The sequence below is a fragment of the Gallus gallus genome, chromosome 2 (genome assembly GCF_016699485.2).
Source record: "Gallus gallus isolate bGalGal1 chromosome 2, bGalGal1.mat.broiler.GRCg7b, whole genome shotgun sequence".
Taxonomy (NCBI): Eukaryota; Metazoa; Chordata; class Aves; order Galliformes; family Phasianidae; genus Gallus; species Gallus gallus.
In genome coordinates, this window is record NC_052533.1 from 73008727 (window position 1) to 73033463 (window position 24737).

At 36.8% G+C, this 24737-nt stretch overlaps 1 protein-coding gene across 4 annotated transcripts in view; it reads left to right on the forward strand.

Moving 5' to 3' along the window:
* The window catches only part of CDH12 (cadherin 12), a 528906-nt gene that overhangs the window by 482669 nt on the left and 21500 nt on the right, over positions 1-24737 (forward strand). For all 4 annotated transcript variants that reach the window (XM_025147686.3, XM_025147689.3, XM_025147687.3 and 1 more), the window contains 2 exons: positions 4355-4608; positions 22912-23048. In XM_025147686.3, the coding sequence (XP_025003454.1) occupies positions 4355-4608; positions 22912-23048 (391 nt within the window). The remainder of the gene's footprint in view (positions 1-4354; positions 4609-22911; positions 23049-24737) is intronic.

Consider the following 24737-nt stretch of genomic DNA (forward strand, 5'->3'; position numbering starts at 1 on the left):
CAGGCTGACTGCACCCCTACAGTGAGTGCAGTGCTGAGCATAGAGCAGGCTGATGACATTCCTCAGCCTGAACAGTACTGCTACTGTTGCTTGCTGTGCTCACCCACTGTTTAATTCTGGAAAAGCAGAAAATACCCCCTACAGTTGTGTGTATAGACTCTGTCTGCTTGTCAACATACATCACAGCTTCTTGTGAGTGAGGAGTACAGTGTATGGTTTCACATTTTTGAAGAGAAAGTACCGGCAGAAAGTCATGGTACACTACAGATGCAATTGTAAAGATTACAGTAGCCATGGAAAAAAGTAACAAAAACAGTATGGAAAGGAGATCTTCAGATACAGCAATTGGGTTTGTTTTTTCCTCGTACAATGAAAGGCAGCTACAGGAATGCTGCCTGTAACTAACCATAGGTCTTGGGGTCTTACCATAGGTCTTACAATATCATCCCCAAACATGGCTTTTCCATTGTTGTAGTTGTAGATCATGAATGAATGTATAACCAACAATATTATTGCCTCTCTTAGGTGTGAACAAAAACCAGAAATTTCTGGAGTTTTCAGCCCTGCCTCTTTGTGAAAACTAAACTGACAGGGTAGTCCTTTTCATGTCCTAGTCGTGCTGCTCATCAGGACTTACTATGTCTTTTGTCCCTTTTTTTCTATTTCAGTTCTTTAATTACATCTACATGTATATAGACACAAGATGCAAAATGCATTAAAAGTACAAATAAAATGAGAAATATGTATCAGCCTTTCTTAGCCTTTATCTTTAGAATGAACAACACTAATGTTTTTAAAGAAATTTATTTCTAAACTAGAGTTTTTTTTTCTGTGCTTTCCTAATCATACTAAATAAACCCATTCATGCTACTTCCTGAGCTGCAAGATAATGTGATTTGTCTTTATGTGTTATTTAATTTTGGGATTTGTGGAACGCCTTTTCTTCACACAGCTGTGTATATGCTGATAGCATTTTACTATGCAACTGCACAGAGCAGCTTAAAGCCATGACACAGAAAAGACAAGAATGAGTAGATGGGGACACATACATCTATTCTGACACTGGCTCTTAGGATATCAAATAGAGGTACTGCCATAGTTGCTGAATAGTTCACAGATAATCAAAAGTTTCCTTAATTTTATCCATACTGCTTTTTACTATGGGAAAAATAAAAATTTTTCTAAAGTGAAAGCCTTAATAAAACATAGCTTTTTTTCTTTAATTATGTGTTATGGAAAAAAAGAATTTATTTATTTATTTATTAACTCTATGAAATCACTCCATTGAAATCAGATTGATTGAATGAGGTTTCAGTAACCTTCAAGATTTTTTTTTTAAGAATGAATCATTCTCCTCTAACATTCTGCTGGGCTTGCATCCTTAACAGCATTCCAGGTTGTAAATAAACATAGAATTGGGTACTATCTGCTAAAATTTTGTTTCAATCACTCATTTCCTTCATAGATCTTAGTGATATCTACTAGATAAGGCATACACGTAAATGCTATTCTAACATCTTCAAAATAAAAACCCTTTTTTGTTTTCCTGAGAGCTAGTCGGGCTTTCAATTTTTCTATTTTCAATGGCATAAGCATATCAGACAAATGCCAAAACTTGAGACTGTCAGTATCTATATTTATGGATCAACTATGCAAAACTGGGAACAGAACTGATAGGAGATGGCCTTCCCACAAACACAGTCATCTTAAACCATACTCATTTACTGCATGACTTATGTTGCACAAAATCTTTATCATTTTGAAATTAAATCCTAAATTTATTGTTTGCAGTCTTCCCACCTTTCCACAGGCATTTCAGCTGCAGGTCAATCTCCTGTATATTAAAAGACTATATTCTGCTCTTTTGTGGGAGTCTGTCACTGATTCCTTCCTGTGGTGATGGCTCAGCTCTTTCAGCCTGTCTCTTCTTATTTTGAGTGCCATCTGTGCTTTGAATTATGTTTAACCTCCAGCTGTATTTATCTGTCCATAGAAGGACAGAAGGAGAGAAGTGGTTGCTCCGAGATTACAGAGGGAAAACACGTTTCTTTCTTGGAAAACTGTCTTTTCAAAAATGTACCAAAGCATTGCTCCATAGTACTTGGGAGGTATAAGTAAAGCAAAAGCTGTATCTGGTTTCTAGGTAGTTGTGCTGTAAAATATGTCAAGAGCTGCCTGAAATCTTATTCCTTTCTGTCCACCCCAAGACAAGTGCTCAGTTCCTTACATTGTGAAAATTGTGTACTGGGCACTGCCATGAACCAGGATCTGGTACTTTTGCCTTTACGTCTGCCTTCAAGGACCACATGTAAATCAGTTCTTGCTACTAGCACACCTGTCTTCAAATATACTTGTGCATAAGAGGAGTCTGCTTTTGTGCAGCTTGAATGGGTATGGACAATGCATGCAAGGCATCAATTAGAATTAGGATTTAACTGGGAGGTTAGATTCCTCGTTTACTCTGTTTTAATCTTCATCTCTAGCTTAATCCCTCATAATTACTTGCTTTCCACTCCAGACTGGTTCTGTGAACTCCAGGTTTTCTTCTCCTAAAATATTTTTAATAGATGTTATAATCAACTGGAGAAGGATTTGTTTTGTTTACTCCTTTGGGGAGATTTTTCGGTAATGCACAACAGTGAACATAAGTACTACAGAAATTGAAAGAAGAGTATGACAACAATTTGAACAGTGAATCAGCATGTCCTTTTGTAGCAAAGACAATAGTTGAGGGATTCATCACTTGAGAACAAGACCTTAAGTGGTTTTTTTTTGTTTGCTTTTTTTTTTTTTTTTTTTTTTTTTGGCTTCAGCTTCTTAGACTTAGTTTCTTCTCCTTGTAGTCATGATGCTGCAACTCATACTGGCTTTTACTGGGATTTTTATCTGTAAAAGGATTGGTCCATGTGATAGTGGATTGGTCAGCAGCATTTGGCTTTTAAGCTAGATTATTTCTAGGACATATGTTCTAGAATGGCTAATTATAAATCCCCAACTCTGACCATGCATTCTATTAAAATTATAATGTTTTTCATAAGAATTGTAAAGCATTATGCTAGTTTCAAAGCAAGTGTAAATCAAAGTAACTCCACTGATTTTAGTGGAGCTGCCCCAGTTTACACCAACCAGACATCTGGTCAGTTATGTCTTGTTGTGTTAAGAACAGAAAATAGTGTAATTTAAATCTACCCCAGCTATGACAAAGAGCTGGAAACACTGTGGTAATGATGTCTAGGAGGAAAAAAAAAAAAAAAAAAAAAAAAAAAAAAGGATAAAAACACGTTACAGCTCCTACGCTTGCGATCCTGCCCTCTTTTCTAGGTATTAGTTCACATTTGGAAAATTTCTCTCTCGACAATTACAGGCAGAAGCCACTAGGTGCCAGTGTTACCCAGACGTCAGGAAAATCTACCTTAGTAACATTAAAAACAGCATGCAAGCCAACGCAGCAAAACCCTTTAACTGAAAATAAAGCTTTTTTTTTTTTTTTTTTTTTTTTTTTTTTTTTTTTTTTTCTGTCTTTTCAACTAAATATCACTGCATTAAGGTTTCAGGATGATTTCTAAAGCCAAAGGTACTAAATTGATGTACATTGACACAAACCCTCATGAAAATGGCCTGACTGAAGAATGCATTTCCATCAGAAACTCACATAGATGCAAAAGCTGCTATGATACTTTCAAGGTGTTAGCAGTTATACCTTGGATCCTAATGCAGACTAAAATCTACATTTTCCACATATATGCTGCTTAAATATACCTCTTGAATAGCAGTTCACTGTTAAGTTAACTGTTTTTATAGGAAAAACATCAGGTTTAAATTCACACTGCAAGCTGTATGTGAAAGTTGGTTTGACCCATTAGTATATACTAGGGTTTTCACTTGAAATCATTTCTATTGTTGTCATGTTTCTCTTTTCCTTCTGAAAGAAGTTCAAATCTTCTGTTAATGAACTAGATCAGCTGGGGATGGCTGACTGCCTGTGCATGTGAGTTCTGAATGCTCATGTCTAACTAGCATGCACATAGCTCATTTGCAAAGTGTAAACTTCAGAAAGTTAATTTCAGATATTTATAGTAACTGTTTACATCCATGTCTGCCATTCTGTTTTTTTTTTTTTTTTAATGCGAAAAAGCAGTCATGATCAATCTAGTCTATTTCAGAAACCACCTTAGCATGAGGTATACTGTCCAATTCTCTTCAGTGATGACGAAACAAATTTAAATGATCAGTACAGGATCATTTCAGTACAACTGAAGACATCTTAACTTGTATCAGATTAATCCTACCAAAGTGATTTTGCAACATTTAATTTTTAGTCAGGGCTGATATTTTGCTTTTGTTCTTTCCACAGCCATTAGACTTTGAAACAAAAAAAGCATATACCTTTAAAGTAGAGGCTTCCAATCTCCATCTTGACCATCGATTTCACTCAGTGGGTCCATTCAAAGACACTGCCACTGTGAAGATAAACGTGTTGGACATGGATGAGCCTCCAGTTTTCAGCAAGCCTTTGTATACAATGGAGGTGTATGAGGACACTCCCGTGGGAACAATCATAGGTGCAGTGACAGCGCAAGACCTCGATGCTGGCAGCAGTTCGGTTAGGTAAGAAAGCTTTTCTTCCTTCAATCACTCTCAGATAGCCCAAACTGCTGTTGACACTGGATTTGGTAGCAAAGAGCTTAGTAAGAAGACAGAAATTGTTTCAAGTCTGTCACTGTGACAGGTAAATGCTGCTAATAAAAACATTGAAAAGAAATGCTAGTTCAGGTGATTTATCTGGAAAAATATATTAAGTGCGGGTAGCTTCTTATCATACAAGATCATGTAAGTTACCATGCAGTGACATGATTTCAGAGATTGTTTCCTGAGACTAAGGGAGTAAAAATGTTTTGTCTGATGTCAGGAACTTGCACAAAAGCTGCTCTGAACAATGAAAAAGCAGGCTGTACATTCTCTGTCGGTGTCATCTCAATAGGTGACAGCGAGTGCTGCCCCCTTCAGAAAAACCACTCAGTCTTTACTTCCGTCAAAGAAGAAATGTTTTAACAAATAATTGCTACATCTGTCTTGGCTGAGGTGGTGGGGATGTGATTGCTGACCAACATGGCTGTGCTCAGCAGTCCTTAGCCTGCCAGCAAAACCTCCTGCTTACTGGTATAACTTGCTTTCCTGAAATAAGAGAGAGAGAAGAGTTACTATACAAATGTAATGTATTGATTTTGCTGACTTATTTCCAGCCTTGTTAGAAACTTTGAAGTGAACCAGAGTCATGCACCAACAAAGAAGCTCCTGTGCAAAAATACTGTAAGGGGTAGGAAGTCATTACGCATACTTCCAGTACAAATCTATGTTGGTTGTACAAATCTATGCTGGATCTACTTGACTTCTTCTTGAACTTTTTAGTTCCTGACTGTAAAAAGCAATATTACAGATGTAATAGAAGTCATCAACTCTTGAATATTAATGTTTCTCAGATGGAACTATGATCAAACAGGAAAATGTTACTCTTGGCTATGAAGTATACAGATATTACTGCATACATAACCATTCAAAGTACATATTCCAAATGAAATAATTGATTACAAGTCTAATTTGGACTTTTTAATATAATCCATGTTTATTAACTATGTATAGTTTAACTCAGCATTGATATGCCTAAAATGCAAAATACATTTTAGATTACCTGTTGTATTCCTATGCAAAAAATTTAACATGAAAGCATCTAGCTCCTGCTTCATCAACTCACTATTAATTATTGCTTAAGTATTACTAATGCTGTTTGCTTCCCTTTTTTAAAAACATATCCTTAATTATTTTCTAGTACAGAAGATTATTTAGTCGTGGATCTGCATCACACTGCTGTCCTGACAAAGGATTAAAACTTTCAACAACAGTAATGGGAACCTTTTTCCCCAGTGGTAGCCTATGAAAATAGTTCCACTGTGTCATTGAAAACAGTGTTGTATCTTACAACCAGATAGCAATCTCTGTAATCATATTGTTGAGCAGTTTTTCATATGACAGCAGAATCATCACTCCTCAGTGGAAGGTTGGTTTGTTTTCTACACAACTCCCTGCTAGGAGATTCAAGTGTTTTAATTACTGATTTGCAACTACGCAGGAGATGTCACCATTTCAAGGTGGTTTCTCCATAGATAGAGCCCAGTAATACTGAATCCTAAGCCATTCTTAGGTCTTCAAGTGACTTTTTTAATCCTGAAATAATTATTTGAGGATCCACATCCTCATCTATGGTTAAAAGTCGAGGAATATTACAAAATACTCTTGTATTTCAGCCTTACTTTTCTACTTACTGACCATGAACACTTGCAAACTACAAAACTACTCCCAGCATCACTTAAGGAATACAGATGGTTCATGAGTGAAAGATATGAACTGTGATCTAGTATTAGAGATTTCTTAGAGGGGCCCATTCCTACCCAGAATTAAGTCACACATTGAATTCAGTGGACTTTGGAGGGAAGTACTTTGCTTTAAGGGCAGGGATTTGTTCCAGTAAGCCAGGTGACATCCAGTGAAGATTAAGCTAGAAATCTCTCAATGCATGTTTTCTTGGTTCAGCTTTGTAAGATGACTTTAATTTCTATGAATTTTCACACTTCAGTCCTGAAATCTCTTATTTAGTTCTCATTTATCTGAGGATAGATTTGATTCTCCATATTGAATTTGATCTTCTACAGTTTGAATTCAGTGATAAACTTTGTACTAACCCAGTACAGATCTGATTGTGATTTTATGCCCTGGAAGAAGTTGCCTGTATCCAAGTGCTGATTTATCCAAGTAAAAAAAAAAAAGAAGCTATATGTTATTTTTACTGATGCGTTAGTGATCAACAGTCCATGAGTTTAATATTCTTAATATATATGAAGAAATTCAATGATCTTAAGTTAGAAAGACATCAATTTCTTTCAAAACATTGCATGTGATTATAATTTTGAAGCTTACCTTAAGTGATTACTCTCTTTCAGCTGTTTGAAATGTAGTTTGTCTCATAGATGTAAAGATGCAACAATTTCTTTGTGTTTTAAGAAGGAGTCTGAACATATTCCAAGTAAATACTCCATCTAAACAAGCATCAAAAAGCAAGTAATGTTCTCCGAGGCAACAGACCATGCCATTTTCTAGGTGGCATAGTTTCTCTACCAATTAATTCAATTTCTCTGAAATGTTTTCCTACAGCAGCTTGGCCATTAAGATGCCCGTTACAACAACAACAACAAAGTCAACAATCTGCCAAACAATAGATGGGGAAAAAAGACAAATCTGCACTGTATGCAACAGAAGGCAAAATTCTGGTGAACAAAGCATTTGGCAACAGCTCACATGAAAGGAAGTAGCACAGTGTAATCCATGCTGTCAGACGAAAACTTTAGATAGACTTATCAGGAACTGTGAGATAAAAGCTAAGAGTGGAGTCTGGGTTCAGCTTTTAGAAAAAGAAAAATATTTTGCTGGAAGCTATTAAAAACATTCAGGGTTGTATACTTCTTTTTTCTTCTGTAAATGGAATGAAGCACTAAGAATAGGAATTTTAAACAAGTTTGTTTTGCAGGATGGTGTTTGCTAGAGATGATAAAATGAAGGAGCTGAGCACACAATCAGTAAAAAGCAGGAAACAAAGCAGAAGGAGAAAAGGGGCCACAGGTATTCAACACCTGCAAGGGTGACTGGCTATGAAGCTATTTTGGAACATTATTCCACTGCATCTGATTTTCAAACTGCATTAAAACTGGAGTTTATTTATCTCAGGAGAACTGTTTTGTCAATTTCTATTTTCTCCGCAGTGCTGCAAGAAATGATCTGTGTAAATGCTAAGATTAAGTCTTAAGTACTTTGTGGATGTTAAAAATCCCAAAGCCCTTCTGAAAAGAACAATGATCTCATGCTCTTCTCAGACTCCTCTTGTTTACAATGGCTGTAAATTGCCTACGAGGGAAAAAAAGCATAAGGTGTCATACAACTTATGATAATGTATGTCATTTATGAGTATGCAAATGTTTTAAAATTCATTACTTCTGGTGCAAGGGATGCTAGAACTTTACAAAAATCACTTCTACATGCATACATACTTTTATGGATGCTAGAGACAGGTATCTAAACAACAACAAAGTAAAATGGATGGCAAAACAATTCTACATGCAGTGCTACCTAGAATAGGGAGCTTTATCTAACATTGTATGTGAAGTTTAGATACTTCACGCGAACACCTTTCAAGTTGTCGGATTTCCTAGGGGCTGATCTTCTGGCATAAGACATGAAAGGATTTTTGCTCCTGGTGTGAACCCCAGATATGACTCCAATTACAATGAGTCTATCATTCCGAGCCATAGTACTGTCCTTCAGATCTCTGCTTGACTCAGGAGCTTTGTCTTATGAACCAGGAGAACCACTCAAAGCAAGAAAGCTGTAGAGACTGTGAATTATCCTGCCCCAGTCTAGAATCATGGAACCATGATATTAGAAGATAAATAAATCATGTACTAGCCACAGGCCAATCCTTCTTTTAGTATCGTGGGATCAAGACCATTATCCCAGAATGAGCTTCCAAAGGAAAAACCTTATTTATTTTCAGAACTAGTTCACCCTGGTTCAGAAATTGTTATGGGTGGGGTCTGTTTTCACAGTGCAATGCTTTGTCAAATAAAGACTAAGAAAATACAAATAATACTTTTTTTCCTTGAACTGTATTTTTAACTTCAAGCACACAGGCAAGTTAAAGTTACCTATGTAACAGGATATTCCTTGAATTTCTAATTCCATACGTCTTCTGAATTGTTTATGTGTGTATGTACACTTTTTAAATTTGCTTTTTCTTCAAAGCAATGAATCCTATTCTATGGCATCAAAATGTTTCTCATAGTTACATATATACATGGAGATTTATTTCGAGAACCTCATGCATTTAATATCAGATTAAACAACAGCTATTTTTCTCTGTATGGTATTGTGCTCAAGGGAGACAATGCCAGTTGGTTTTGCATAGATCAATTATGGCAGGGTTTAGGAATTTGGCTTGATTTTTATTGTATCTAGTGAGTTCTGCACATTGTTCCGTTGTCCTGTCTATTCTGTCACCACTCAAGCTCTATTCCCTCCATAGCCTTTATTGAAGGCCGGTCTCCTCAACTACTTTTCAGAGCTCTGCCCTAAGTTTTAATTTATCCAGTCTAACCAATTCAGATTCCTGCACCAGTATCTCTCAGCTGCTGCTACAGATTGTTATCATTTTCAATTCTCTTACTGTTTTCTTCTAATCTTTTATGATCTGTCTAATAGCAGTCTCCTATTTCAAGGTACTTCTTTCTCATACATCTGGTTTCTGACTTTTTCCTCCTGAACCACATCTCATTAACTTAGAGTCTCACTTTTCTGCCTTTTTTCCTTCTGCTAATGACAGACACCTTTTTTTATTATTATTATTATTTCAGAGGATCATTCAATTTTTCCTCTTTGTTCCTGATACTTCGATATTGTTTCTACGTTTCTAGAAAAAAAAAGGGTTTCTATCCCATCATTTGCCCTGTATCCCAAGGGAGATATTTGTCTGACATATTTGCTCTTTCCCCATTAACATTCCTAATTTGAAGTCTCATTTGCCTCTGTGATCATTCAAGTACCGTATATACACATTTCCATCTACATACCTACCAGCAAAGCTGGACAACTAACTCTTACTTCCTCCTCCTTATTTATCCCACCTTCCTGAATTCTGTTCTGTTCTCTAGCTCCTGCATTTTGTCTTCATGATGTGAGACAAGCACATCCTCTCTTCCACATTCCTTCTCCCATACATACCTCCCCATACAGTCTCAGATCCCACTCTGCTCAATGAGGTGTGTGCTTTTACAAGACTGAGAGAAAAGTGACTGCTCTTCAACACAAGCCAGAAAAATCTCCATCTTCTGATTATGAACTGTCTTTTGAAAGCAATCATTTTGCTTCAACTTAATTAATTCCTGCTCTTCATCAGAGTCACAGAAATAGGAAGTATCTGCTTTACCTTTACTGTGAAGAAAGATGAGTGCAATATTAATTCATTTCATAATAGTTTACATAAATATGCTTTATTTCACTTTTGCAATGGAATATGTACCCACAAGCATTCAGTTATGTGGCTCACTGACAAGTGTCACAGTTATATCAACTGAAGAACTGCGATGCCTCTGTTCCAGAGATCAGCTGGAGTTGCTACTAGTAGCCACTATGAGAAAAACACAGTTTTGTTTTAACTTTAATCTGAAATATGTATCCTTGAGGCTGAAGGGAGCACACACCATTCCTTGCTGGGCATGGTAAATGTGCTGTCGTTTGTTGGCCTTGTGTGACGTTGCAGTATGTTCACTGCGAACAGCCAGAGACTTTAGCTGAGGAACAGTACTTCACATTTTGGAGCAAGTGCAGACTAATTTTTCAGTCTGTGTGGGTTTTCACAAAACTAGCAGGAACATGGAGTAAAGGTGAATATTTTCTGGCCCAAGTCATCAAATGTGTGCTAGAGGAAAGTTTTCCTTTCCAAGTAACAGATTGCTAGGATTCTTGTGACATGCATTTTTTTTTTTTTTTTTTTTCCCAAGATCTACTTCTGGAAGCAGTTGCTGCTGGAAATTTTATTTCCCAAATCCAGCAAGGCAAAGGCAAATTAAACCAAGGTTTAAAATTGAGAAAGGCCAGTAACCTTTATTTATAGCTAGGAAATTCTCAGTTTACCAATACCTGTGAAGAACAGTGAGTGGTCTCCCATTGGCATATGCAATCATATTAAGCTTTTGAAAGTCAGGAGTTTGGAACTATATGTAGACAAAGTATGTGAGAAGTTTAGGCACTACTGCTTTCAGTGATTGACCTGTTTGTGGAGGAAATGGATGCTGAAAATCAGGAGTACATTCAGCTCAAAGGCAGAAAAAAAAAAGAACTTGGCAGGGAAAGCTTTTAAATTAACTGAGAATACCTAAGAAGCCAGAGAGAGAGGAAGGAAGCAATATGACTGTAATAGCTCTGGTTTACTTCACAGCACTTGTACCACCTGGTGATGTGATCTTACAAAGCCGGTTCATATCCCAGAGGCACATACTGTCATTTTATTTTCAGCTCAAATAATAGTCGTTCTAGTTTTTGATCAAGAGCTCTTACTCCAAATTTCTCTAGCAATGGATTTTTCAAACTTTCTAAAAAGCAATTGTGAGATTAAAGCAGAGGTTTAATGGTTGCAGCTATGTCACCTCAAGCTGTGAACCTCTCTTGACTTGACACTAAGAGAATTATGAAGGGTCAGGTCTTAAACCAACATCTAAGCAAAGCTTATCTGCTTCATGTAACACAGTCAGTTGGTTATTCTGCAGTCATACTGACGTGCAGAAATCAGACCCTATAGCCACTAAGGATATAGAGCAGGTATGTGTTTATTGGTGACGCTCGTACACCCTGGTGCAAGGGGGATAGCTCCACCTAACTTGCACACCCTCAGGAGAAATCGTGCTATAGCTATAGGTCGAACTAATCCATAATCAATAGTTGACAGGAATTTGGATACGTATTCATCACATTCCCAAGAGCCCATTAGCATGCAGTCCCTCCCCCCCTTGCGCGTGCATAGTAGGTCGTGATGATGAAGGCTTGTAGTCTTCCTCGCGAAGGCTCATAGTCTTTCTCACTGCAAACTTCTGACCCCGAAGGGGGGGCATCCCCCGAACTGGTTTCAACTTGCCCTGTAGACATCTAATCACCTCCCTGCCAAATGGTTTTGAGCTGCTCTCCAGTCCTTATCTTTATGTCCTTCATCCTCCTTGTTATTCCAGACCTAGTGTCTGTGAAAGTGCTTGGAATCCCTTGTTTTCTAACACTCTCTACCTAAACTATCTCTATTTGCCCCTTATTTCTACTTTGTGAAGCTACTTTCCCTTTTCTTGCTGTGAGGCCCTTCTCTCTATAACTGCAGGGTCCTGTTCTCACTCTTCAGTACACAGAGTCAAACCTGAAATATTGTTTGTTACAAGTTTTAGATTCCCAGCATTTTTAATTATAGATCTTATGGCCTTTTCCATAAGAATGCCTATTTTAACCATTGTGATATAAGCAGATTTCAAGTTCTATCACTCTGAATTTCTCCTTTAGATGTTTGTATATGTATTTTTACTTTTCCATCCTAAAATGATCAAGTTTATGGCTGTGATTAAAAAATTACTGCATTTAAGCAAGAGTTCCTTATATATTTGGTCATTTGTTTGCTTGCAGGCTCATTAATGTCATTCAAACAGGTTTTTTTTGAAGACACATTTTAGGATCTACATGTATGGAAATTTCAGTCTCATCCTGACAGCAGATCTGCAGATAGATCTCATGTGCTTCCATCTTCCATCCAAAATGCGATTCTCCTTTCCAGCTGGGATAATAGCACTGAATCACTCCAGGTGGCTCTGGATGCGAGAGGAGCAAAGCTAATCAGAATACACTGCTGAGGTTCAATATGGCCAAATAGAAAAGGAGGCAGTAAGAAACAAAAATGTACACTGTGGAGGAAATATGACACAGAAATTCCAGCTCATGTAGGAGGAGAGCAGAACCAATTTTAGAGGCAAATGACTGGACCTGACATGGCTTGTGTCAGGCTATCAGGCCATAAGAAATCAAGGATGTGCTCACCTAGCACTTTCTACCTGTGACTCTCATGAAGAAATCTTTATAAAGGTGCCTCCATAGTGACATTATTCTCTATGGATTCTGGGTTTCATTACATGAGCAGAGGACTGAACAGGAGAACTGATAAAGGAAAACTCAGCTGATCTCATAGTGGCAGAGCCATCCTGAATAATCCCTTACTTTATAAGCATTTCACCAAACTGGGTTTGAAGCAACAATACAGTCTCCAGTTCCTGACTGCACTGTATGCTGCCTTGTTTGCATCTTTTGGTGGCCTGGGTCAGTCCCATGTGAGGATCCAAGCAAGTAATAAATTTTCCACTGAGCCACAATTTACTCTGGAGTCATCATGATTGCTGCTTTGTGCTTTTTCTCTGATTGTCTCAACGCTTTACTTCAGCCTTGGGAAAAAAAAAAAAAAAAAAATCAGATTTTAGTATACAAAAGGTATAGAACAAAGCTAATATTTATGTGACGCAAAAGGAAAGTCATCAAAGACTGTTCTTGCTAAATTTATGCCTTGAGGTCTACAAGAGCTATGCTACTTCTTGCCTTAGTACTTTATTGTATGATAAAACATTTCAGCCAGAGCGAAGGACCCAGCCAGCATAACACAGCTTCATTTATCTGTTCTATCCCTTGGTACTTGGGTCATGTGCAGCTAGTGCAAAATGAAACTTTAGCTTCTGCAGAGGCTAAACATCTGATGGAGCAACCCACACCCCTTTGCCCTCTCTCAGTTTTCTTAGGGTTTCAAGGCAGGAGGCACTTAACTTCCTTTGCTCCCTAGATTTCTACACTTCCTCTTCCCATTGATAGAAGTACTGAGGTGCATCCAGACACCCAGCATGGCAGACCTTTTCCCCACCAAAACGCAGCAGAGCAGTAGCCCTTCACTAAGTTGGAGCAGCTCCTCCAGCCACCAGGTGGTAGAGCTGCAGAGCACAACATGGGGAGCACCATGGAGGACAAACCTCCACTTCACAAAGTCAGAGTGAAACAGTGCTCAGAGCCTACAGTCTGTGGTTCTGGTAGAGTAAGTGCTCTCATACCACTACCATAGCAGAATAGAAAATTCAGGTTGAAGAGTTTGAAGGGGTTAAACCCAATGTGCCTGCTGCTCTGCAATCTTACCATGTTCTTCCTCCTCCAAATAACTGGAGCTTAATTAAACTCAGGACAGAGCTGCCTTCCACCATGCTGTCCTGTGGTTCTGCCTGCTCAATGAGGCAGTGAAAATGATGTTAAAACCCAATAAAAACAATGCATTTTCTGATGTGACAATGGCTTTTGATAAGATACTCATCTTGTAATGAGAAATGCAAAAGCAGAAAATGGAGTTGACTGCAAGGGTTGGTAAACAAATGAACAAAATCTTCAAATGGAGAGTGGGGAGGAAGCATTGGAACTTGTCGACAGGCAGAACTGACAGTTTGGAAGGGCTGATAACTCAGCTGCAGCATGTTTTATTTTCCATATTGTCTAGTATGTCCTTATGTAAGATTTATAAGGCTTATGAAAAGTTAAAGAGCTTCTCAATGGATTCTGGCCTATTGTTAGACTCTGGGTGTCTGCAGCCACTGCTTCTCTGTCAATTCTGCATAATGTTCCATTTTGTCCAAAGAAGCAAAGTATAATTTGTTTGCACTGCTACTAATCATTACATATCAGGTAAGCTCCTGACTGCTAAAATCACTAATCTTGATTTTAAAATGCATAAATATGCACCTACATATGAAGAACTGTGAACCCAGCCATGCAGTATGCAGGAGACTCAAACTATATTATTTTTTTTCACATGGAAAATCTGTTGTATGAAAGACATGAGGATGATGAGCATGAATCAAACTAACAAGAAGGGTTTGCTCCTTCTCCCAGTCTGCACACATTCCTTCTACCTTTCTCTATAGCATCAGTCTGATGTGCAGTGTTTGTGTAGCTGTGGTTCTTCTGGGATATGAACAGTATCTGGAGGATTACCCAAAGCTTAGGATCTGAGAGGAAACTTCCTTTGGAGTGACCACTAATGCCTTAGCAGCATTCTCAAGAATTTTAATGCCTGAAGTAGTGTTTAGCAAAGGTGCAGAGAGCTTCTTCTCCCATTAACAGAGATGGCTTAATAAATTATTTAAACAAATAGACAAAAAAAAAGGCAACCTTGCAGAAAAGCATCTGCCACTTTGGAGCATTATCACATTCTTTACATTTTTTTTGTTAACGACAGGAAAATTTTACAGCAAGAAATCAGATGTTATTTTGCTGTTATTAACTTTAGGCTTTTCTGGTAACACTTACTAACTATGAATGTATCAGATTAAATTTGTATGTCATGGTAAATATGTTTCACTAAATTTATTTTCTGTAAGCAAAAGAACACAGAAATAAAACCAGACTACTAAGTATATAATTTCTGTACCAGAGGTCCTATTTCTTTTCATAATACTGAGCAAATTAATTTTTAAAGTCTTGTTGATATAAACAGAATTGAGGTTGATAAAAATAATTTTATTTTATTAAATATATTTAATCTTCTATGCATATAGAACTTTGTATGCACAAAGCACCACAGTTGCTGGGTTGTACCTTGGAGAGGGACTTTAAAATATATGAGAAAGAACCTTGTGGTTGTATTAACGCAGGACAACGTGAGTAATATGCAAAGACTTTTGTCTGCTACTGTTTGGCAAGTAGTGTAGTACACCTTATTTTATATTTTCATGTTGCCGAGAAGAGAAAAAAGGATATTTACTATTGCTGCACTTGTAGAAATTTTAAAGGCAGCATTTTTAAGTTAATAGAGAATCACAAGACTCGGAATCAAGGGTAATCTTTAAATCAAATGAGAGTATGAAAAAGAGTCTAAAGTTACTTAATATTGGTTCAGTGCTGCTGCCCTGAAGAATAATTTAATAATCTATTCTGTTCAGCCATAAAAACAGATAACTCAGGTTATTATCATATATCACAGGAAAATCTTCATTTTTTTTTTTTCTAACTGTATGGCTTCTCTAAGCATGTGTAGTCTTGCACATGCTTTTGTGCACTTGTATTAAAAATCCATGATTGCATCTTTAGTAAAATTATGACAATCACTCCTCAGTCTTGAGTGGAAGTGCAGGTACTTCCAGTGATCAGCCATCAGGAGCTGAAGAGTTTAGCACTTACATTTGAGAAGAGCAGAAGTCAGCGGGGTGATTAAGAACTGGTATTTCAAGTACATTTGCATGTATGTACATGTGGTGATGTTTTTTTGGTATTTACACAATGATAACTCACTGAACATGTAATCATAGGAACTACAGCAAGGAAGTTTCATTGTCAGGATGGGAGTTTGAAGGATACAAGCTGGTTTGCATGCTTAAACTTCTCTGACATTTTAATTTCTTTCAGGCTTGACTTAAGCTATGAATGTCTTGTTTCTCATTTTAGAAGCAATTTGCTGTTTCTATACTTTCTAATAACATCAATCTTAATATATATATATATATGTTTGTAATTTAAATATTTAAAATTGAATCATAGAGCATATTTGTAACAGTATGTTTCACATGAAGATAGTATTCACTGGTGTGTGCCATATACATCTGTATTATGGGGACTAATGGGATTATTCAATCCATCTTTCTAGAAATTTCCCTGACTGTACAGTCTCCATTACTTTACCCATCTTAACTTTGCAGTGCCAAGTGACAGAACTGGTATCATTTCTCTTTTGTACAGTGTAATATACATCACCGCCAGAAAGATTTTGCCGCATAACATAAATTTTTCCTTTCTTAATTTCATCCTTCCACTCCTCTGTGCTGAACAAAATAATACCTTTCTATTCATGGTGTTTAAGCCCTTCAGCTATCTGTAGACAATTATCATTTCTTCCTTTTGTCATCTCTTTTCCCAGCTAAACATATTTTAGCTCTTTTAATCTTTCCTTAAAATTCAGCCTGCCTACACCTAAGACAGTTTTTTTTGGACTTCTATAAACTCTCTCTGATATCTGTCTGATGATGTGATGGCCAAAATCTGTTGTAGAGGTGCCATTTTCTCAACAGCTAGTTATATGCAGAGATCTATTAATTTCTAGCTGCAGTGCATGAATGTGGTACAAATGAAAATTCCTTTGGACTTTCAAGTAGTCAAATCACATCTCAAGTCTCATTTGCATTTGTCTAGTCCCTCAACTCTTTTGCCAGTCCTGCTTTACACTTTTCTTTCATCTAGTTATGTATGTGTTGGTACTACCAAAAGTCCTAACAGCTCATAATTTCCAACTGAATCTAACTGAATCTTAGTATCTTTTGTTTATGTTTATATTGTAAATATTATGTTTTTTACAATCTACATTTTTTTTATATATAATACATGGTATTTAATTGTCCCAAATTGGCATAAACTCTGCATTTCATTTATCTCAATATTTTAATAAAAATCAAAGTGAACTCTGTTTAAACAATCTAAGGTCACATACACAAATAGAGATCTATGATATTAGGAAAAATAGACATCCTTCACCTTTTTTTTTTTTTTTTTTTTTTAGCATTGCTTTCCCAAAAATCAGTGTTTTAAATCATTAAGTTCCAGAGTAATGAATGTGCTTTATATCAGCAAAATTTGAGATGTACAGTTTCAAGTTAAGATAGTTTTATAAAACATCTCTATCAACTAGGTTATTTGCTCCTCTTGAGATAAACCATCATGAATTTTTCAGGAAATATTCATTCTGAAAAAAGCTACAGTGTCCTCAAGCTATTAATCTTCAAATACCTAATTACTAGTTGTTCATCATATTGCCACTACATTTTTTAACTTGTAGATACTTCTTGCAATGAGGCATTTATAAATTCAGAAAGATAATGAAGGTTCACTAAAACCCGTATCTTCCGAAGTTAGTCACTCAGCTGTATCTGAGGATATTGGCCCTCAGTAAAAAAAATGTAGGCTTTACCAGGACAGTTATTTGTCTCTCCTTTGAAAATCAACATCAACTTTGTCTTTTTGTCATCATTGTTTCTATTTATTCCCATGATTATTCTCCAGAAATCAATCAAAGACGTTGTTTCTGTAAATTTTTTAATTCCCTTAATCCTAAAGCTTTGGAGTCCAGAGTAGCTAATTTGCATAGATCAATATTTCATACATATTGGTCATTTGCTCCATGCCAACAGAACTTTCAGTAACAATTCTTTCAAAGCAGTCAAAATAAAACGTCTGAAGTGGGTAATACTAAGCAACTAGTTTAAAGTGCAGAAATACACCAGTGATCCAGCCTGGACTAAGAAAGTCATCTTTGCTTTGTTCAACTGAGTTGCCAAAATCAAGACCTGCTTCACATTAGGCTCTTCAGATGCCTACAGGGAGCTGCAGGTGATCTCAGATCTGCCTCAGCCCATCTGGGATCTACGGGCTCTTCTTCCTCCCACCATTGATTGTAAGGGCTTTCCAGAGTGGCTGGGGGAGGAACAGACTGGTGACACAAGAAAGCATGTTCAATGAAAATATAATTAAAAAGCACCCAAACAGTCAAGAAGCTCCTGAAAGTGAAAGAAAGGATCTTCGCTCTTTCCAATATGGTTCAGTTGCAAGGAAAGGCATTAAGTACATACTTGAAGTTGGGGAAAAAAAAAAAAAAAAAGGCTGGAAAAGCATAGTTAAAAACATACTTTCTCTTAAAAATGATGCTTCTTTTTATCCCACCACGTAAGAAATTTTCTAACATCTAAAATGCTTCATTCCAGTGCTTGGGTTTGGCATACTGGAGTTGGAGTAATAAGATGCTTTCTAAATTGGGACTGGCAGCCAAATCATTTGGTGTATGGACAGAAAATTTGTGATTTGGGTTTTCTTACAGTCACCATCTGGGTCTGCTGTAGCTACAGTTTAACAATAGAAATGGGAATACAGACAAGGCAATTTACACTGATGAATGGCATGAATGATGTGGAACAACCCAGAGACAAATACAAAAAGTAGTGGAATGTCCCCCTTTCGTTTTCATTTGTCTTTTCTTCTTTTAGAATACTGGTTTTAATTACTGTTCCTTATTGGTTGAACAGTAAAATAAAAAAGAATTTTTAAATGTTAAATGCATTATTGTTCACTGAATTGGTTAATTCATTTCCTTCTTCATGCCAATTTCAGTTGAATATGCTTTCAAATGATTTTCTGCATGCATGCTAGTAAAGCAGGAGCGAGTTTGGTCCAAGTGTCTTTTGCTTAATGGCATCTCTGGGTGTATGGTCCAAGCTTCCCTTCCCTTCCTACTATGCAAACAGTGACAATGTTCGTAGGCAGCATTTTTTCTTCACTTTTCCTTTAGCAACTTGGCTTAGTAAGAGCTCTTCTCATGCTCACCATTCTGTTGAGGATGGACCCCATAGTTCTCAAGGCCATTTCTAATGGGCAGAGGAAATCTCTTCTACATTGTTAGAACCAAAAAACACTGCTCAAATCCTGGGTTCCACAGCCTTCTGTGCATACTGCCACCTTCCATCCCTCCTTAGCGTGACCTGTTATTACACATCCCCATAGCAGCAGCAGGACAGCTGTCTGGATCATTTATTCATGGTATAACAGTCTGAAGCAACTGAAGTTGTCTGCTTGATGGCTCAGAGTTCCTATTATCCTCACAAGGATGATCTGCTTTCGCTTATGAGTTCAACACCCCTCCCACAAGCACTCTGCTATCTTTTATGCTGCATCTAAAGTAGGCATAGTCTCCCTCAGAGCCCTCTTGTGAGCCACAGACCATTCACCATTTAGCCAGAATGAATGCAAATTATTATGTGAGCTCCTTAAGAGAGCAGTGTGTTTTGTGGACACTCTGGGTGAGAGTCCTCCAGATTTGGCTCCAATTATTTTATAAATCAAATATTTCCGCTCTCTCTCCTCTGTCCTACTTGATGTACAAATACAGTTATTGTTGGGAAGATTGAAGCAATGTTAGTAAAGATACATCCTTCCACACTCATTCCTACTCAATAAAATAACCTTCAACACAGTCCTCTGCTAAGCAGTATATGCAGGGAGTTACACTATACAAAGTCTCTTCTTTGACAATAACTATGAGCTGTCTATCAGCATCCTGATTCTGAGATCTCCTAGGAGGCCAATTCAGGTGCTTCTGAAATATATTGCTGCTGTGTCCAGAGTCAACAAGTGAGGCTGTGCCAGTATATCCTAACTTTTCCAGGAGAGGGCTGCCTCTTGGGATTAGTGCACTGACCGTGGCCTGTTTTACAGGAAATCTAGGCAGTTAAACAAACCAAACTCAGTTGTTTGAAACTGCTAGACTGTGACTAGAAGATCTAGACAGCTGTCCTAATAACAGTATTTCAACAGCAGTCCTCTTTGTGTCAGTCTAACAAGAAATGTCAGGCTTTATGTTCCAGATACCTGAGTCTATCCCTGTAAAGTTACTGATTTTTCAGACTGGTGACCCTTTTCTCATTTCTTCTTTTCTTGAAAGTATTTTTTTTGTTTTGTTTTGTTTAGTTTTTTGGTGTTTTTTTCTCCCCAAAAGAAAAGACAGAATTCAGGTCTTAGGAAAAGACAAAGTTTTGCTGTGCTCCTTACAGAAAATCTCACACTGAATGCCACACTGTATGAAAAAATGCTTTTGGGCCATAAAAGGAAACTTGGCTTTTTCTAGGGTCTTCCGAAAATTAGATCTTCCGTTGGAATTCCTCAACAATTCCCATTTAAAAAGTAACCAGAGTAGCCATTCACTCTTTTGCTAAGCATTACAAATTTACTAAAGTAAGAGGAAGCAATACTATGTCCGGAAGAGCTGTCTATGAGAGGATCTTCTCCCAGAATTCTTTTCATGGGTACTGCTCATAGACAGACTGTGAAAGGAAGGAGAAAGGATGTCTGCCTTTTTCCTTAAAGAATATATATTTTACACAACACATCTCCAATACTTCTATCTCTGTTCCCTATCTACTCTAATTTAGGGACTGAAATAACTGTTCCATCCCTACTTTTACCGTATGTGCTTTCTTTACCATAAAGAGAAAGAAGGAAGGCATGTCTTCAAACATAATACAAAAGTAATAAATAAATAAACTCATAAAAAAATACCGATAATTTTTGCATAGTAATATCCACAGCTTGAATGCAAATGAAGACAATGAATTTTGAAGAAATATTACAACCATAAAATCTATCTTTATTACACTGTTCTATTCCCACTGATCTCACTTCCTCTGAAGCCAGAGGAATTTTGGCATTAGCTTTATGAGGAGTAGTGCCAGTCTTGCAAAGCCTATTTTGGACTTTGATCCTGCTGATGCTGTGTTTAGGAATTGGCATACTGAGTTTATGCATGAAGTTAACCACCTGTGTGAATGCTTGCAGATAGATTATGAGATTCTGATCTTACAAGTATTTGTTATTAAATTCAACTTTGGAAACAACAGTGTTCAGACTGAGTATGATTTCGGTAGTTTTAAAGCCTCATGGTGAAGGATCTTATCACCTACACTGCACTTTGAACTTGGTCCTGTATTTTCTTCACTGACTCATACTGTTGGTGTGTAGGATACTTAGACGGAGCTGATTTTCCACAGGCTGAAGATAAGTTACTTTCTCATGCTTTGATAGGACTTATTTGTGTGTGGCTGAATAGTTAATATAATCCACTGAAAATAAAAAGTATGAACAATTAATTTTACTGTTTTTGAGAGAGTACCTCATGTTTCTAAGAAATGACATATATATTTTTCATATTTTTTGTCAACTAAATTTTGGATGGGATTGAAATTGCAGATGTGGGTAGAAAATGCGCCTTCTCAGCTGTGTAAAAGGATACATTTGGATTTTAGCAAATCATAAGTGAGGCTCTTCAAATAAAGCAGTGAACTGATAATGATGACTGACAATTTAAGTAAACTATTTCAGCTACAGACAGGATTTTCTAATAATTTTGATTAAATGAAATGCTATGCTCTATTGTGAATTTTTTATTATTTAAGTCTTCTTTTGTTATTAATATACATGAGTCCCATTCTAAGGGAATGTGCAATTTACCTTTTTGTAACATTGCTTCCTTCTGTAGAAATAAGCTTTATGTTTAACATTACATTACAAATACTTTCTTTCCATAAACTATACTAATCAGAGAAGGAAATACTATCTTTGGCTTTTAATCTCACTGATCTATATGCAGTAAGGTGTCATAGGTACATTCCTCTGGCCTTTATGAACTTCTAATCGTAACTGTTGCTGAGTGCCACTTTTTTTCTTATTGCCTACTGCTCACAAACGTGTTTCTCATTTTCATCCTGCCTGGTTTTTGAGAAACACAATCTAGGTACGAAGAGAGCAGCAATGAAAAGGAAATTAGTTGCTGGCGGCACTGCATCAGAATAATTATTCTGTTATGACTATAAACAGCAGCATAAAATGAGAAAGTAGACTTTCAAATTAATTAGCATTTAAGGGAAATGATTTTGGAATAATTATCAGATTGCTTTTAAGTGGCTACATTTACAAGCACATCTCCTCTTTTGAATATGTCCTTGGTAGGGACAAATAACAAATGCATACACATTTTGAGTTTTGATTTTGTCCTGTATTCATCCTTTTTTGAGAAAGAATTAAAAAAACAATTATGTTGCCCTGTTCCTCTCAACTCCAGTGAAAGTCAGACTTGTTCCTTCTTCCCAAAAGCAGAGAGCCTCTTAATGCTCCTATATAGGTAGCTATAAGCCTACTGAGGTCCTCTGTACTGTGATTGTTCCAATATTCTTTTGGTAAAGGACCTCTAAGTAAGTAGACTGTACAAACAGTTGGTCTACCAGGACACCTCTCTGTCAGCCCACTAAGACAATTGTAGCTATGAATATACATAAAGAGACCGGATCTGAGCCACTATTCATCACTAAGCAAGCACTGTTTCATAGCTTTTCTCTTTTTCCCTGTGAGCTTCTCTAGTGCTTTACAAAGTGACAGACATAAGCGATCACATCAACAAAAGCTGTGCATCAACTTCTTGGGAGCCCATTTTCAAATAATCTGAACAGGAGCAGTACTAAATCTTTTATTATATACTCATTTTTCCCCTCAAACATTCCAACTCTACAATAAATAAATAAATAAACAAACTAATCATGGATTATTGTCGTCTTCCTGCAAAGTTGGCAATAGCTGGGAAGAGAAAAATAACAGCTCCAGCTAGCTAGACTGCTGTTATGATAAATGTGTAATCATTGTACATTTGCATCTACTCTGTTTAATATTTTTCATATACAGATACTTCATCGATTGGAAGAATGATGTGGACAGCTACTTTACAATAGATGCAAATGAAGGAACCATTGCTACTAATGAATTACTGGACAGAGAAAGCACAGCACAGTACAATTTCTCTATAATTGCAAGTAAAGTTAGTAAGTATGACACAAATTGAATTAATATGCTAATGTGTTTTTTTTCAGAATGTAGTGCTCGAGCATAAATATACTGTAAAGAGTGCATATGTTACCAAGAAATGATTTAGAAAAGCCCCATAAATATCATTTTCCCAGATTGACTATAAGGCTGTATGACATTCAAATAGGCCTGTACAGTAATGGTTTTGTAGGAGTCCTCATGCAAGAACAATTCTTTCAGAAGCTGAAAAAACTTATCAGCAAGAACGCTTGAAATCAGAGGAGAATGTATAGAGACCTTCCTCTATACATAAACATTCATTTAATTCTCACACAAGAATTACAGTAAAATTGAGTCATGATAGCATGTTAATACTTTAGAGACCCTAAATGAATCAACTTGTGCACTGGCTCTTTGATTTTGAATTTTCTCTCTGCCTAAGACTCTTTCTTCTTAACTACTTGTTTTCTATTACTGTATGATTGTTGGTTTTGTTTGCTTTATTTCTTTATGCCTTCTCTTGTAAAACTTTTACTTTCAGATAAGAGCTCCCTTCTTCTCACGTATTAAGTAGCTCCAACTTTCTTCACTGCCATCCTGTGTAGCATTTGTAGCATTCCTCCTTCAGGATTCTGTCAAACCGAAAGTCTGGTAGGCATGCACCACTATTCGAATGAGAATTTTGGTCTTCTAGAAGCTGTGTAAAGACCACATAAATCTTTCTTGGGACATAATAGACTATACAAAAATATGCCTGGTATATTTCCTATTCATTCTGTATTGTTTGTGTGGCCAGAAAAACAAATAACTTGTTTTCCTCAATATATTTCTTGGCACTGAGATGTCACTTACAAATATTTATAAATGTCTACACTTAACTAAATTTAATATGAATATCAGCACTTACACATTTCTAATGAACAGATGCCAAATGGATGAGGCAAGACTCTTTTTGGTGGTGCCCAGTAACAGAACAAGCTGTAATGGGCATAAAGTGGAACATGGGAAGTTCCATCTGAACATGAGAAGGAACTTCTTTGCACTGAGGGTGGCAGAACACTGGAGCAGGCTGCCTAGAGAGTCTATGGAAACTCCTTCTCTGGAGATGCTCAAGACCCACCTGGACGCTTTTCTGCCTAACCTGCTGTCGGGAACTTGCTTTAGCAGAGGGGTTGGATTCAGTGATGTCCAGAGGTCCCTTCCAACCACTGCAATTCTGTGATTCAATATGTAACACATTCAATTAACAGCAAGAGGGAGATGTTGGAAGCAAAGAAAGCATATATTACTTAAAATAAAAATAAAAAACAAAATTCACAGCTGTAGTAATCTCAAGGAGAACCATGGGATCACTATCTGAAGTCTGAAAACTAATAGGAACACTAGTCAAATGAACACTAGAATTCTATCCTTAACTTGAAATAGGAATAGAATAGCAGAAGAGACTAAACTTTCAGAAGTGATTGATTATATGGAGATACAAGCATTTGCATATACTGAAAGTCCAGCAGAATTGTACTTCATTTTCAAAGAAACTGAAAGGCTGTAGTGAAGAAGTCTTGTAATGCTCTACATTTCTGTAACACTTAATTATTTTTGGTGGATAAGGATCTTTTGAGAATTGTAAAATCTTTCTGCAGTAAGGTTGCAGTTTTAATAAACTTAACAGGAATCTGTTTATTATTCTCTAGAGTAATTAAAGCTAG